We start from the raw sequence: 17,483 nt of genomic DNA, 5'->3' as shown, positions 1-17,483 counted from the left end.
GTGAAAATGTTATCAAGTTGTGTTATTTCTCCATATCTCCAATATCATGAAATAAAATAAGTAAAAAAAAGAAAGAAAATAAATTAATAGCTAAGTTACATACAAACTACTAAAACAGGCCTTTATTTATTTTTTTTAAGTTTTGATTCCTGGACCATTTATCAGATGGATGGATGTTTGAAAAAAAAACAATAGGCACTCAACACCACCAGGTGGCAGGACAAGCGAGGAGAATCTGGTGTTTCCATGGCACTGGCTTCATCTCTCCTTTGTAGAGAGAGAGAGAGGGCGAGTTTTGCAGAGACGTCCAGGCCCTCAGATTGTCCCTGTGGCGTGGCCCCATCGTTGCTGGACAGCAGAGACGGTGGGAGGTTGTGCAGCTCCTCTCATGTTTGTGTCCGTCCCAGTGATGAGAAGGTCCAACAGCGTGACGCACGGAACACTCGTGCTCTCTCTCTCTCCTCCAACCTGGGAGTTACACTCTCTGCTCTCCCTTGGATTATTGCTTTTCTTTTTTCTTGTTTTTGGTGTTGTTGTTGCAAAACTGAAGATGCCTGTGGAGGATTGAGAGCATAATCTGCAAGTCGGATTAATTTTGTAATTTAACCAACTATTGCTGAACTGAAGTGGAAGCCGGAATAATGTCTCCGTGCTGGAGCAGAAGCGCCTGGTTCCCCGTGGCGTTTGCCTCTGCTCTGGTTGTTCTTGCCGCCGGCATCGCTGGACCGCATCAGGACGGGCAGGACGGGTCGTCCTCGTGCTTCGGAGGCTTTGACCTCTACTTTGTTTTGGACAAGTGAGTTGCCTTACATTCATTTCCTGACAACACTTGATGACCAGGTTGGCTTTGGTTAAAACGTTTGGAGAGTTTATTTTTTGCCTTGCATTTGTTTCCAGATGATCTCAACTAAAATATTTCACCCGTTTCTGATGATGTCATAGTTCTTCTTTGCATTACTATAAAGGCGTATTCATGCACAGAGCAGATTATACAATTTCTGACACTTCTGCTTCTCCCATCGTCCACTGCCAAAACGCTTTCCCCGACATCCTCCCCATGTCTCCGATCATTTGTGATTGGTCGTAACAGGAGAACAATAAGTCACAAAGCGGATCCTTTCATTGTCCATAAGTCGAGTAAATGCACGGTGCGAGAACTTCGATTTGGAGTCATCTCATCAGCAAAGCCAACTGAAACCGGCTCAGTGTCATTCCTGAAGCATGTATTTCTGGGTTTTCCCAGGAATCCCACTTAGAACCAGTCGATGAACATGCACTCAGCTCATCTTACACTGACAGTTAAATTAAACCAAAGCTGCTGTTGCTTTTGGACTATTGTTTCTCCAGCTTGACTCAAAAACGGCATGCTTTTAGTATCATTATTCTTTTTTACCTCGACCCAAGCTGTTTGCCAACTGGGTCAAGAGCACTTGTCCTCCGACTCCTTCGCTTCGTCGGCGAGAGGACTGGAGGGTTGGCTCCGTCCCCTCCAGTCAGGGTAATGGATTTTCCTGCTGGCATTAGGTGTTACTTTCTTTTTTTAAACAAATGTCAGGCCAGTTTTTTTTGGTGTTCTCCACCTGCCTTTCCCATCCTCTCCCAGTATTCTCTCTCTCTCCCTCTATTTGCTCTGCCCTCTCTCCATCACCGTCCAGATGTTCTGGTGTTTCAGCCTGTTGGCTGACACGTTGTGGTAACAATGGAAACGTGTTTTAAGAAATCGTTGGGTCACATAAACTGTTACAATTAAAGAAGTTTTTTTTGTTAAGCATCAACAATGGAACACACACACACACACACACACAAACACTTGCAGATGTCTTTTTATGGTCTTGATAAACTAGATAATTTGAGTCCCTTTTTTCATTCATAAAACTTGTATTTACTGTTTAATAGGAGAGCAGAAAAGAGTTTGCATTCCAAAATGTGAATAAATCTGGTTCACTTCTGAGCTCGTTAGCAGAGAAGTAATAAAGTGTAGCGTCCACACTGACCTGGTTGTGGTCGCCCAGCTGAGCTGGATGAAAGCTAAATGAGGGTTGCTTCATCTGGAGTAATCCAGCTGTGGTGTCCAAAATATTTATTCGTGCAGTTCTTGTCTGCGGGCTCTCCGCGTTTTCCTTTTAGAAGTCTATTTCATGGATGGATTGCCGGCCTCTTTGGCAGAGGTCCAGGACACGAGGGGTCTGGAACGAGACACAAAACCTGAGACACAAATCTACTACAGAGACGGGCTGAACGAGTTCAGAGAGATGATACAAATCACAAGAGAAACCAAATGACTACAGGAAGAAGAAAAACAACTACAAGACATGAAACAATTAAAAACCACAAAAAAAGAAAAGAAACGCTACAAATAGACAAGAAAACAACAACAACAACAACAACAAAGTGACACAAAACAACTACAAGAAGACAAAAAACAAGGACAGCAAACGAAGAACTACGAAGAGGCACAAAACTACTACAAAAAAACCACAAACGTGCAATAATAAATACAAAGAAACACAATAATGAAATATAAACTGACCATAAATGAGTAAAAATGACTGCAGTTACCACCTAAAAAACAAAGGACTATAAAAAGTGATGTTTTTCTTCCTACCCTGAGAAGTTTTATTTCTTTTTTAAATGTCTTAATTTGGCTTTTCTCGCCTCAGATCTGGGAGTGTGCAGAACCACTGGACGGAGATCTACCACTTCGTGGAGCATCTCGCTCATAAATTCATAAGGTGACAATAACTTGGCATCAAGTGTGTGTGTGTGTGTCTGTGTGCGTGATAAACGTATTTAAATGCAATTCCTGCTCTAACGGAGCATTCTTTCCTCCTCTCGCCGCAGCCCACAGTTGCGGATGTCCTTCATTGTGTTTTCCACTGACGGAAGGATCTTAATGAGCCTGACAGAGGACAGGTGGGTGTAGAATAGAGCCTCCACGACTCAATCCCTCACTTTGCTCCCATCCAGTGGAGCGGAACGATCTGAACAGAGATCCCACTCGGTGTGGATCCCGATCTGTGTGGACGAGCGCTTCATCGTTGCACAGTTTGGGTCTCATCTTTCCACAGCATCCCTCATATCTTTATCCTACAAGGGGCTAATTTCCTGTGTTCCCATGTGACGCTTTCTGACACCAACACACACCAATGCAATAATAAAGTGATCATCTGTAAGGCATTGCTAATATATTCTGCAAATTCGGTCCACATGGAAGTTATTATGCTGTTGCTGCTCCTCCCTGCGTCTGCTTACAGTCGAAAGTGCACCGGCAAATGAATCTGACAAGATAAATATTTTCGTTATGAATTGCATTACCTTTTCTTTTTCAGGGAACGTATTCGTAACGGTCTGGAGGAGCTCCAGAGGGTTCTACCAGGAGGCGATACCTTTATGCATGAGGGCATCCTGAGGGTGAGCCCCCCCCCCCCCCCTACCGGTGTCTGCTTCTTCTCTGGGCCCGGAGAATCTAGAATAGTCGATATTCTGATGCTTCAAATGGCTTTTCTCTTCTTTTTTCTCTCCACAGGCCAGTGAGCAGATATATTATGGAAACACTGAAGGTGGGTGTTGCTTTTCTCACGCAGTAAATTGTTTCTACTGCATATGCAAAAGTATTTAAAATATATATCAATCGGAACATATTTAAATGCAAGTATTTTGTGCATCAATCAATCAATCAATTTGACTGTGAGCTAGCTAACTGATACTTAATTTTGTATTGCTACGAAACTGCATGGGGAAAACGGTCAAATTGGATCTTTCCCCACCCAATTAAACAGTAAAAATCATTCGTTTAGCCAATGGAGAAACAGCCTAGAATACACCAGTACTGGCTTCTGATTGGTTGGGCAGCTGACAGCCCGCCTCCGAAATAGCTTGCTTCCTCTTTTTATACTAAAGTTGTTTTTCAGCCATTTTCAGTTTAGATCCAAATAAGCCTCTAGGGTCTAGGCCAGGGGTGTGCAAACTTGTTTTCTCCGAGGGCCACATTAGCATTATGGTTTTTACAAAAACAAACGTCTGCACAAAGCTCTCGCGGGCCACAGGAAATGACGTGGAGGGCCACATGTGGCCCCCCGGGCCTTGAGTTTGACACGTGCCGTAGGCGATCTGTTGTCCAGGCGGCCCACCTTTTATTCCGACCAGCCTGCAGGAATCAGTCCCGGTGTGAAACTACAGCTGGAGTGAACTCTTTCTTGCGTGCAGGTTATCGCTCTGCCAGCGTTATCATAGCTCTGACAGATGGGGAGCTCCATGAGGATCTCTTCTACTATGCTGAGAGAGAGGTGAGAGGCAGAAAATCATAACCAGATGAAATGTGACTGATAGACCAGATCAAAGCCGCCCCCCCCCCCCCCATCCATCCACACTTTGATCCTTTCCCTCAAGCCTGTAAAAATAAAATCTGAGCATTTAAAAAAAAAAAAGAGTTTTAAGTTTAGTGTTCTCCTCACATCTGCACCGGAAAGCGAGGATTTTATTAGCTCCCCGGACCATCCAGGCACAAATGTCAATTAGTGCCAACACACCAGACAATGCTCGCAGGGAGCGAAGTACGCGGTGTCTGCATTCAGGTGTGCATTCAGGTGCTTCCATCTTAGCGTGGGGCTCCTGCTAGCAGCCATTCATTTCTTTTGGACCGTTCTGGACCGTACCGTGAAGTTCAGAGGCGTGACTGAGTCCAGGTGTCGAGCTCCTTCCTGTTTTCACCGTGGATCTCTGCGTTCTTGACACAGGCCAACCGCTCCCGAAGTCTGGGTGCCTCAGTTTACTGCGTGGGGGTGAAGGACTTTGATGAGACACAGGTTTGTGTTTTTGTTTTGATGTAACACACGCACACACACACACACATACACACATACACACACACACACACACACACTGAAATCTGTAGGCAACATTGTGAAATGTCTTGCAGACAAACGAGAAAGCACGATCACCTCATTGGCTGAGATAATTACACAGTGTGGATTAAACATGCCCTTCTTCCTCTTTAGCTGGCAAAGATTGCTGACAGCAAGGACCACGTCTTCCCTGTCAACGACGGATTCGCCGCCTTGCAGGGAGTCATCGACTCGGTAAGCATCTCGCCTTCGCCGAGGACTGAGCTTGTTCCTTGTCTCGGAGTCAGCCCTCCTGTCATCTTGCGTATATCGTGTAGCAACACACAGGAAACAAAGCAAACAGGTTCGAAGCCCGATAAGTTCAGGTGCCCGTACCGCTTTGGAAGCCACCTCGGCGGCGTTTCTGTATTCTCAAGCTAGCAAAGAAGTGAAAAACAATTTGTCGTGACATGTCCGGAGGGGCCGGGATACAAGGGTTAAAGGTCACACAGCTGACTGTCATCTGGAACAGATTAGCATTCAAACTGGGAGCTGCTGCTTCTCATCCCTGTGAGTGGGTCAGTGGGGCGTGAATCCGTCTGTTGGCTCCAGAGACACCGTTGTTAGACTCCCCGGAGAGTTTCATGTTTTTTCTGCTCGACTCCCCAGATCCTGAAGAAGTCCTGCATCGAGATCCTGGCTGCAGAGCCCTCCAGCATCTGTGCAGGAGGTAAGACGAGGAAGACGCACCTGCAGCTCATCCTCAGCGGGGGGGGGGGGCAGCTTGGGTGAAAGCGTCGAGATCGCTGATTCAACCTTTGTTAACAGTGAACTCAAACGGGTGCTGCCGGGTTCAGGAGGCTACGGATGCAAACCTTCAGCAGGAATCAGGAATGTGCAGCAGCAGCAGAAAAATAAGCTGCATTTAAACCATGTTTCCCAGCTGGGCTCTCCCGGACCCGACGGAAGCAATTCCTCATTTCCTCGGCGCATCTTAATAACTTCTGACAACAGAATCCGTTACTGACGGATCCTTGAGGAAATGTTTCGTGTTTCTTCCCTCGTCCTCCTCAGAGTCCTTCCAGGTGGTGGTGAGAGGGAACGGATTCCTCCACGCCCGCAATGTCGATAAAGTCCTGTGCAGCTTCCGCATCAACGACACGCTGACTAAAAGTGAGTGCAGCATCGCCGAACCATCTCAGCTCACGCTATTTAGACCAGGTGGGGGGGGTTCGGTCTTAAACTGGCGGCCCACGGGCCACTTGGGGCCCGTGCAATGATCATTTGTGGCCCGCAGCACGACGTGTAAGTTTAATATCAACGCGGCTCTCGAGTTTTACATGAATTAAAAAAAAATTAAATTCATTGACGCTATCTTAAGAATGTCTTTTGAGTTTTTGATTGTTAAAAATGCTGAAAAGAGGGTAACATTTAAAATGTTTCTAGAACACCCACGTAGCATGCTATGTAGCTACGGAGCATGCTACGCTATCATGGCATTGTTGCTTTTAAGCAACAGAATGACTCAGCCTGGAAATGACCCAGAAAGAAGAGATAAAGGCCATAAAAATACCACGCGGCAGGAAAAAGAGAAGCCCCGGAGGAGGCAGCCGCGTTGCCCACCAGTCTTCACTGCTGCCTTCCTGTAACAGTCGTTAAAACCCCTTCCTGCCAGATGTGCTAATGAGAACGCGAGACACTGACCGGAATGGAGGCGCAGATGAAATGTCTGCTTTACTCTCCGGCCCGTCGGTCGCTCAGATGGATCTCGCCGGTTCCCTTCGAGGTCTCTTCTAGTCAAGCGGTCCGTTTCTGATTTCAGAACCGTTTCGCACAACGGCTCTTTTCTGCTTCTCATGGATATATTCTGTTTACAGCACGCATGGCATCACACACCCAACACACACAATGGCGCTTATTTAGACGCTGCCATCGGCTCCCCGTACGGGCGACCTTGACCTTCCAGTCAAACCGGTGCAGCCGATAATTCCTCCAGGTATTAATCAACCCACTCCTGGTTCTCCGCCGTGAAACCAATTTCCTCAAGTCATGGAAATAATTGGAGTAAAATGATCCTCTCTTCCTCCAGATGCGTTTGCTTCTCCGTTTAGTCACATTTGTCTGGAGCTTGTTTACTTCACAATGGTGGCCAACTTCAAAATGAATGTAATTAGGCGGCGGTCGACTCGCCTGGAGATGTGAGGATCCCTCGCCGTGGATCTCGCCCTGACTTACTGCTCTGCTCCAGACTTTGAAAAATGCATATATATATATATATATATTGGAATGGGGAAAAGAAACGCAGCTGTATGTACGACGTGCAGATGTTGAACAGATGCAGCCATGTCTCCGGGGAAGGAGTAGCAGCCATGAAGGCTGACAAAGTTTTCCATAGTTTCGGCGACTGGGGCTACTGGATGCCGAGCTGCGCTCATCGTGGGAGACATTTGAGAAATATTCACAGTTGCTTTTCTCGCTGAGGAGGGGAAATTTGATACTAGTCTCACATCTCTACGCTAAAAGTGTAGCTGAGGCCATAGCGACTGGGGGGGTGGGCAACATGGCTGAACTCTTTACCCATCAACACCCCGAAATCTCAGTCAATATAAAGACACAAAGCTATTGTAGAATTGCAGGAATTCTGAGCACCAGATTGCCACAGAGCAAGCTGAATGAGAAACACCGGGACACGGACTTGCGGCGTCTTTATCTTTGAGGGATGTCAACAGTGGACTCGGGTCCTCTCGCTTGACTTGCTACAATCTGTTGTTTGTCGAGTCCTTTGCGTCGTGCGGCTGATCGGGTGTAAGGTGAGCGTTGAATTCTGAGCAAGCCCAAATCGAGGGGGGCCCGTTTGTTCTGCGTGGTTGGGTTTGGTTTTGGCAGCCATGCTTCTCCCTCCTCTCTTTGCTTCACGGTGTTTTCGGAGAGGAGTAGCTGCGACCCATGCGGGCCTGTTGGTGTCCTCCGTTCTAGGGTACGCTATCCCCTCGCCAGAAAAAACAGACAGGCTTGAGCAACGCCGCTCCGTTGGAGCCGCTTCCCCCAAAAGCCAGCTGGAGAGGAGGGAGGATGGGAGGATGGGGGGGGGGGGGGGGTGCTTTTACAGGAAAACAAAGGCTGCTGTGAAATAGCTGTTATTGGTGTCTCTGAGCACGACACAGATGTCTTCACACGGAAGACAAAAAAAAAGGAGTTGTTTTGAAGAACCTCTCCTGTGGGACAGCCAATCAGGAAGCAACATGTGCAAAAGGCACCGCCAGACAGGCCGACGTGTTTTTGACCTGGTTGTTTTTCCCATTCCTCAGTGGTGAAGCCTTTGGTTGTGGAAGACACATACCTCCTCTGTCCTGCACCAGTGCTCCAGGAAGAAGGGATGTAAGCGAAGCACCCCAAATGAAGCTCTCCTCCTCTCACTCGTGACAGCTGAGGCATTTCCTTCGGTGTCTTTTCCAGGGCGGCGAATCTTTACGTCAGCATGAACGAAGGCCTCAGCTTCATCTCCAGCTCGGTCACAATAACCACCGTGGGCTGCGTGAGTACAGATTGTAACATCAACTCATTTGATTTCTTCAGGGCCAAACTTATAGTCGTGTCATAATGGCCCTTTAAATGATGGATGAGGGGTAATTAGCATATAGCTGCTTTAGCCTGGATCCAAACAGCCCGGAGACGAGGTTTACAGCGTGTTCTGCCTCCGCCCGCAGTCCGACGGGACCGTCCTGGCCATCGCTCTGCTCATCCTGATGCTGCTCCTGATCTTGGCTCTCCTCTGGTGGTTCTGGCCTCTGTGCTGCACTGTGGTGAGGTTTTCTAAAAGCACTCCTGCATTCACACACGTGAAAAAACATTCTGATTGAGGGAGATTTACGAGCCAACAAGGGCGTGAGAACCTTTTGGATCCTTGCAGCTGATGTCTAGAACCAGAAGAGGTCACGGCCGCCAGGTGGACGTGTGTCGAAGTGATCACGCTGCCGTTGGAATAATATCTTTCCAGAGGTCAAAGTAGGAAACCTCGGAGTCTCACTTCTTGATATCGAGTCTCAGCAAACTCTTCCGCCAGTAATGGGGCGGAATAATTTTCATTTCCAGCCAGCGGTTTGGAAACAAACACTCGATTTGGCTGTTTGGGGTTAAGAGATTTAGAATCAAAATAAGACATTTATTTGCTTTGGATACAGTAAAAAAAAAAAAAAAAGAAATTCTAGAATATGTCATTATTTATGACACTATCAAACTAAACGGCATCACAACAGTTCAACAAACTCCAGAATGAAGCGCTTGGTGTCCTTCAACGTCGGCTCCAACGTTTCCAGCGCTGGAGACGGGAACGTGGGGAAGCTGCCAGAGAGAGAGAGACGTCAGCATTTAGAGCTCGGACGTCCCTCCCCTCGCTTTTAGCTGTTCTCCACCACTCGGCTGCCAATTCGAGTCTGCGTGGCGAGTGTGTTTAGGAAAAGCGATGCGAGGTTACCATAGGGAAGCATTTTGTGTTCCAGGATTTGGAGAAGACGTGGAGATGGAGGAAGATGACAAATAAGAATCAGAATCACTTCCATATGCCAAGTTGTCTTCATTATGTTGGTGAAAAATCGCCGACTGCTGACTGGAAGAGAGGCGCCAGACGTAGACTATGCAATCATGCAGTATGGAAGCGGATTAAAAGTTTCAATTAGGAACAGATCACAAGGGGAACAGGAATAATCGCATGATTGGCTAATTCTGGATGCAGGAGGGGGAACAAATAACCTGGTTACTCTTCCTTTCTTCTAATCAACACGCCAAAAAGACTCTGGATCGCACATTTCTAGGTCAGCGCTTCGGTCCTATTCAGAAACAAAAAGACCTCCATCGGGTGTTTGTGGTTCATCCTCTTGTTGGATGCAGATCGTATGGAAAGCTAGTATTTTGCTCCACATTTGCGGCTCTCCTCATTTCACCTTCTGTTCACCCCAACAGATCATCCACGAACCCCCCCCACCGGCCGACGAGGAGAGTTCGGTAGGAGCCGTGTCACCTTCATCCTCATCTTCATCCAATCTGTTTCTTATGAGTCCAAACAAAGACAAGCAAGCATCCTTATCAGAGAGTTTGTCCTTAGGCTGCGTAATCGTAACGTGCTATCGGACTCACTCCTTGGCGTTGGAACTCGAGTAATTCATCAAATGTGGAGCGTCAACGCCCTCGTGGAATAACAAGGAAGTCCTGACTTACAGTTTTCCCCTCTCCCGCCTTACGGGAGACGCTTTTTGAATCCCTTCCCGTTAATGGAATAGATTTCGAAACCAACTAAAAGCTGAATTTCTTGTGATTTTGATCAATAAAATTAGCTTAAAACTCATTTTGCCTTCCCTACATCTTCATGCAATAGCAATCAGGCTAACATGCAGCTAAATGGTGCATCAGGCCGCATCCCTTTGAACAGATTCAATGACGCCCTTGGCCTCCGAGACGTCTTTCATTCTTCGCTAGGACTTCCTCTGTCTGAGATTTGGAGGCAGGGTGTATTAAAGGGCTAGAACACCACCAGCGTTCACACTGGGTTCTGTAATTTCCTGTGATCTGACAACCAGCGGGAAGAATGTAAGGGCTGGGTTTGGCGTGGAGATGACAGACAGTGGGAGGGAGGGAATATAGACTTTTACATTTGCTTGTTTTTTAGCAGGAATATGCAAAAAGGAATAGACAGATTTCCACTAAACTCGGAGGAAGAGCGGAACGTGGAGACATTAGATTTCGTCGCAGATCCAGATGGAATTTTTTGAGCCAACTTCTCTGGAAATAATCCATAAACTCCACGTCGACTGTGTGTTGTGACGCTGCGCTGCGGATACTTTCATGTAAAGCTTTTAACTGTCAAATCAGCAATAAACCTGCTTCCTGCGACTCCCGCAGGACGACGAAGACTCCGAGGCCCCCAAGAAGAAATGGCCGACTGTGGATGCGTCCTACTATGGAGGAAGAGGAGTTGGGGGAATCAAAAGAATGGAGGTGACATTTAAGTAAATCTCTAAGCTGCCCCTCACAAACCCACAACCCACCGGACGGTTTGCAGATTTCAGACAAGCCTTTGAACGAATCATGCGCTACTGTCCTCCATTAGGTTCGCTGGGGTGAGAAGGGCTCCACGGAAGAAGGGGCGAAGCTGGAAAAGGCCAAAAACGCCAAGGTGAAGATGCCCGAGCAGGAATACGAGCTGCCCCCCACGCGGGTTCTCAACAACGGCATGCACAAACCCCGAGGGCCCCGCAAGTGGTACTCGCCCATTAAGGTACGACGACGGCACGCCTGCAGGAAGTACGAGTTTCTACAGCTAAAGCATTCAAAAATAAAACATCCAAAATGGTGGTGCGTTTGAGAGATGCGTGTTTAACAGATTGAATTCACACACTCATTCATATTTGGTTGGTTTTTTTCTGTTAGCATGTGTTAGCAGGCTAGCACCTGGAGCACAACATCTGCAACAAATGAATGCATGTTAATCTGGCTGAGGGGATGCCGTAGTGGAAACCGCACGAGATGTGTCGAGGTAATGAGGCTTAAGTGACTAGCTGGCACCCCGTCCCTTCCTCCGGGGACATTATGGGGTTAAAGGCGCCATTCCAAAGCCTTCCCGGTCAGCGGGGGACTGTTAATAGAAACCAGACTGCTGTCGGACTGACCTCCGGGGAGCTGCGCAGCTGGCAGTTCTGTGAGGAAAAGCAGCTGCGAATGCTGCCTTTATCTTTTGTTGTTTAGAAACCGTGAAGGGTCAAGTCCACGATGAACTGAAACTGGAATACCGCTCATCGAAATTCGCTCGAGCGGAGCCGCTTTAGAAGGTTTCGTTTGAGTAAAGAGAAAAGCAGTCGCTTCATCCTTTGGAAAAACAAACAAACAAAAAAAATTCTGATCATGATTTAAACTTTTGATTTGATTTCTCTTCCCACAGAGCAAACTGGATGCATTGTGGGTACTTTTAAGAAAAGGGTATGACCGCGTGTCTGTAATGAGACCTCATCCGGGTGACAAGGTAAGAAGGAGGTTGGGATGGATTGTACCGTCTGACATAGAAAGGAATCTTGGCGAGTCGGGCTCTGGCTGCAGCACGTTATGATGTAAAGACGTCTGGGGAAGTCATTATATTAAAAGAATAATAAAAAAAAGCAAATGCTATTCCTTAAAGACCAGCTGTAGGGGGAGGGGAAAACAGCGTGATGACATCGACTGCTGGCAGCTCAGCCGTCGTCTACAAGCCCGAGGGAAGTCTGCACGTAATAATCCCTCGCCCATGCATCGCTTCATTCTTCTCCGAGTAAAGAAATGCTGATCTGAGGGCCAGGAATAAGCAGCGAAAAGATCCAGAACCGTCTGGAGGCATTTCCTTGGTGACGCTTCTTAGTCCACAAAGTGAATCCGAGCGGCTCGGCGTAAAAAGTTCTCAGAGACAATGCCGAGTCGAACTCCAGCTGCAGAAAATGTCAGCGTTCACATCTGGGCCATGCATTAAGACTGCAAACAGACCCGACGGTGATGTCTGCTGTTAAAAGCAGGCCTGGGGAGGGACTGGTCCTGCTGCAGGGGCGCTCGCATCTGTTATTACGCTCTGGATAAAGTACAAGACAGTGACTTAAAGAGAGTAAAACAAGGCTCATGAATTCCATCGTCATCCTCATCACCCAGTGCTGCTGTTTTAGTGCCACCGAAGGATCAGCAGCCCCCCCCCCCCCCCCATCTTCCAGGGACTTTAACTTTAGCTCCAAGTGAAGTGTAATATATTTTATAGCGAATGGCCAGAATCCCTAGCTCCTCCCACAGACATCTATAAATCCAAAGGTAGCAGCAAAAGAGTTTGAAGCAGCCGGAGGAAGAGGAGGAAAAAATGGGCGCCTCAAAGGGCAGAAGCAAGCGAACGACAGACTCGTGAGGAAATAAGAAAGACAAAAGGATCAGGGGCCTCAAACTGACTTATGACCAGAACAGGGAGGCGTGTGTAAAGACTGAAGCCTCAGCTCAACTCGGAAATGAAGTTAAATTCTAGGCTTGACTTAGAAGATTGTCCGTCTGCTTTGTGTTGTAGTTTGGGACACAAATTTATTTTATTTATTTATTTTAATCAGCTAATCAGCGAGGCCCCGGAGCCCTAAAGGTCATTTCTATTAGCAAACAGCATCCCTTGCTTGCACACTGAGCACGGCTAACACACACACACACACACACACACTGCTCTGTAATTAAAAGTGTGTGAGTGAGTCCTCCTCGCCATAAAGCGCCGGGGAACAGCAGAGCTTTTGTAGCCTTCTTGAGTCGCAGTAAACAAGCTTGTTCTGCTTGTAATTAAGGCTCAAGTCAAAGCCTTGAGTTTAGAACTCCCTTTAATGAAAGCGGCGGTGGGAGGAGGCGAGCTGCTGGAAGAGCCAATCAGGTTCCTGCGACGGGTCGAATCTTTCTGCGCCTCTGGCTAATGAGTAAAGAAATCAACCATCAACACTAGACTTTGAGATTTTCAGGGCAGCTTAGCAGGATACAGGTAAAAGCTTTATTTGGAATACCGTATTTTCTCAGTTGCATTAATACTCACCCACAGCTTCAGCTCTGAGACTCTCACATCTGCTGCCGTGACGACGTCATGGGATTTGTTGTTCGGGGTTTGTCTCATTTTTTTTTTTGGAGCAGGCAGAATAAAACATTTTTCATATCTTGCACTAATTCGACTGTCAAAACCGGGACATGGTGTGTTTTGCGCAAGACATTAGGTTTAGAAAAGCAAAGTCTTTAAAGCAAATTAAACCAACATGAGGCGAAGAGGCGTAATGAGAAACAAACATCCGTCAGGAAACATTAAGCTCATCAGAGTAGAAACAATAACGCTTTAGCTTTCGGACAGAATTTAAAACTCAATTCAGTTCACTCATTTTTGCCGTTTTTTTCTTCTATTTTTTGACATCTGGCCTGAATCCTGTTGTTCCTCTAAACTCTGCCGTGCTTTTCAATTTCAGGGCAAATGCATAAACTTCACCCGGATCAAGTCTCCGCCTCAACCCTACCGATGCTACAACCACCACCCATCCCCCATCTACACCCCGCCGCCTCCCCCAAAGGGTACCCTCCCACCGACGCCCGGCAGCCCTCCCTCACCTCCATCGCTCAACCTTCCACTACTGCCGCCAACGCCCCCTCCCACCTCCTCGACGCCTCCCCCCTACACACCCCCTCCAAACCGGGCTCTTCCTCCCACCGCCCTCCACATACCGGCCCCGCCAGTGACCCCACCCACCCCTCCGCCCTCGGCTTCTCCGACATGCCCCCTGCCTCCTCCTCCGCAGGGACCCGCCCCGGGGCGTGCCCCTCCACCTGCTCGCCGGCCGCCACGCCCCGGCCTGTAGCGCCCTGGTGGTCAACCAGCACTTGACCGTATTTGATTGTACGTGCAAACGAGAACATGCCGGTGCCTCGTGCCACGCCCGGCGTGCTGTGGCCTTCACGCCCTGCAGAGTGGAGCCATGAGGCAGTGGATTACCCCGACCAGCCAGGTCACGCAGGGCGGGTCACGACCTCCACGCGCCTCACGGCTGCTCCAGGCCCCGTTGTTCCCTCTGAGCAAACAGGATTTGGATGAATGTTGGCCAAGCAGATGAACTACAGCTAGCAGGAATGCGCGTTCCTATCTTTTCTGATAAAAGACTCTGTTGCAAATATTCCGCGCACACACACACACAACAGATTTTGGGAGACATTCCCTGTTTTTGTACTCGGCTATTGAGTAATCGCATGCACCAAAAATGCTTGAGTCAGCATTTTTGTTCTTCTTATAACACGCCTACCTTGTTTTCCACAAACACACTTTATTAAATCGGTACTTCAATTGCCTAATAGATCGTGTTCGGAAGTTTTGAGGTTTGAAAGCAACAATTGCTGATAAAATAAGTGTATTGAAACAGCTAATTATATGCAACGACTAGTCATGCGTGCTTAAACCGGCCTGTAGTGTCATTTTCTTATGCACACAGGAGTTGCGAAACAATAAACTGGGAGTTAGCCACCAAACTAGCCTTACTACTCTAACTGCCCTGACCAAAGTGACTGCAGTAAAGCTACAGGGTTGCATATGCGCTGGCTATTATGTGGACAAAAGTATGTCAGTCAGGGAAATGCTTTGCACATTGAATTGGTCATCCACCCACAGAACGATGGCAATATGTGTAAATCATTATTTTTGATACAACTGTCTGTGCGTCAGAAAGAAAGTCTGTTTGTGACGGCCCATCCCACAGCTGCATTTATCATCTGTTGTCCGTGCAGAGTAGATAAAGGTTGGACTGAAATCACAGGCCGATCCTGCAGCAATCACGAAGGGTTGGTCCCCTTTAAAATCACGGCATTTCATGCATCGTAAGTAGAGGAAAATTAAACAACCCAAGCGTATCAACCTGGACGCTTTGGCTTTTGCATTTTTTCTTTAAATGCACAGTTCACCTCTAAAGCACTGTGATTTCATTCCTGAGTTAGAAACAGCCGCTGGATTTGAGCCATTCTCTCCAAATCCTTCACCAAAAGCCTCTAAAGAATAAATGCATTGAACCATTGAGTTCCTCCTTTCCATGTTAAGATACAGCAATAAAGAAATCTGCAACACGCCGTGGAGGAACCGCTTTGATTGTCTTTCTATGCATTAGTAAGTTAGAGAACCGACATTTTCCACTGGGACGACTGGGTTCACACAAAAGAAAGAGCACCTCACTTCTTCCCTGTGATGGAAAAATGAAAAGAAATAGCGAGTGTGCAGAGCGGGGCTAACTGATTCCAGATGTTCATATGTTGCATTATGTCGCATGCACAAGCAGAGTTATTGGAAAATATTACACCCCACTTAATCCTCTGGAAATGTGGACAGCCTGCAGGAAAGTTGGGCTGGTGCTAATCGTTCGTGACGTAATTTGGGGACAGCCGACAGAACACAGACTGACGAGCGACACGTTTAAGATTTAAAGTTTTCCCTAATCACCATATGATCATACTTTATGTTGGGCTGTGAACACAATTAAAGATGCCTTGAATCTGGAGTCATTTTTCCCCATTCTGTCTGAACAATCACATAAAAACATTACGACATGCGTCAAATATACGGCCTAGACTCCTCGCATGTGATAAAAATATACGAAGAACAGGCTGCAGTGTTGGTATTTTTATACACTAACCACGCATGAAAAGTAAATGTGTTGATGTGTATTTTTAACTGATTGTGGAAAATTCAATGTGGACCTCATTCTGGATCAGATCCAGAAGACATTTTTCGTGCTAGTGCATATCGGACCCTTTTATGACTGATTTTTAGTAGGTTTATTGAATGCATAGTTTACAAGATTTTTTGAAAAAGCCTCCATTATAAGTAAATAGAAACAAATGAGGATTTCTTTTCTATCCAGATCGCTCTCGAAATTTAATGGGATCCGAGTTAGACTAAGACCATCCAGAAGGACGTTTCCTTTGAGCAGGTAATTGATCTTTCACCTTAATCAGAGACATTTTAATAAGACTTTTCTTCAGATATTTCCACATCTATAAGCGACTATTCACAACGGAAAGAAAAAGGTTTCTGTAGTATATTAGAATAGATTGTTAATTTATTTGTGTGTTGAATCTAACAAACCCTATCCATCAATCAATCAACGATTAGGTGCCATTGCTGCGCAGGCACGGTGGCGTCGCCCTCCAGACTTTTAGAAATATGGCGGTTGACGGTGGCCGACAGAGGAAAACGCGCTTCAAAATACACAACACAACAAATAAAAAAAGACTCGCAGGGAGTTTCAAAGTGATTCCAGACACATGAAAGAACAAGTTTAATTAAATTATGCACCGCAATAAATTATTACACATGTAACCAACAGTATGAAATACTAAAGACTGAGGAATAAAAATGGGATTCCAGAAACACAGAGGACGACAGTGACCTGACCAAGCAGCACACATTCAGAGAGAAATATAGGACTACAATCTCCTGCAAATTCTGACTCCAGCTGTATGAGGAACCATCTCAGCTCTGGCTACTTGTTTTACTCAGCATTTAAAGCTTTCAATAATATTTTTGCATCTTCTTCTCTTAGATCCAAACTTTCTTCTGCAGGAAAGCATTCACGAATTCTTAAATTTAACTGCAGTTTAATTTTTTCAATACATATATGTATATATCTAAATCTGTTTACGTGAAGTACTTTGTTCATTACAAAGCTACATAAATAAAGTTTATTATGGGATTCACTATATATTCCTGTGACTCTCCAGGAAGCAGGACAAGCGTCTCTCCTCCCGTCTCCAGGTGCGGCTCATCACACGAACTACCTTCCATCAGGTGTTTCTCGGCGCTGGATCAATACACACAAGGTTGGTTATTCCTTACGTCTCCTTGCTAGTGTGACAAACCAAGAAAGCTTGTGATTGATATTAATCTATACACAATCAATCACCTCAGTGGCCAGATCGAGGTCCAGGTGGTAGCACCTGCCAAAAATGATCAATCAATCAACCCCACTCAGGCACCAGCTGCTGATCGGCTCACACTGAAAGGCTTGGGCTTCTTGGAACGTTTCAGGCGATGCGCTTCCTAGACGGAGGTCTACCTGCGATGCTTCGCGCCGTCGGACGGTGGAGGTCGTCCGCGTGGCGAGCTGCGATGGCCTT

General features: G+C 46.7%; 1 protein-coding gene across 1 annotated transcript; it reads left to right on the top strand.

Annotated features, from left to right (window-relative positions):
* Positions 1 to 641: 641 nt before the first annotated feature.
* On the top strand, positions 642 to 14,188 carry antxr1a (ANTXR cell adhesion molecule 1a). The gene is made up of 18 exons (XM_068760762.1): positions 642 to 796; positions 2,661 to 2,732; positions 2,842 to 2,913; positions 3,330 to 3,411; positions 3,527 to 3,560; positions 4,207 to 4,286; positions 4,737 to 4,805; positions 4,998 to 5,078; positions 5,493 to 5,553; positions 5,898 to 5,996; positions 8,132 to 8,201; positions 8,280 to 8,358; positions 8,531 to 8,626; positions 9,783 to 9,824; positions 10,719 to 10,814; positions 10,927 to 11,094; positions 11,755 to 11,835; positions 13,802 to 14,188. The coding sequence occupies exons 1-18, from the start codon at positions 642 to 644 to the stop codon at positions 14,186 to 14,188; spliced, it is 1,824 nt and encodes a 607-aa protein (XP_068616863.1).
* The last annotated feature ends 3,295 nt before the right edge of the window (positions 14,189 to 17,483 follow it).

This window comes from Brachionichthys hirsutus, chromosome 4, assembly GCF_040956055.1.
Source record: "Brachionichthys hirsutus isolate HB-005 chromosome 4, CSIRO-AGI_Bhir_v1, whole genome shotgun sequence".
NCBI classification, from domain to species: Eukaryota; Metazoa; Chordata; class Actinopteri; order Lophiiformes; family Brachionichthyidae; genus Brachionichthys; species Brachionichthys hirsutus.
Note: the sequence above shows the minus strand (reverse complement) of the source record. Positions and strands in the feature narration are given on the sequence as shown.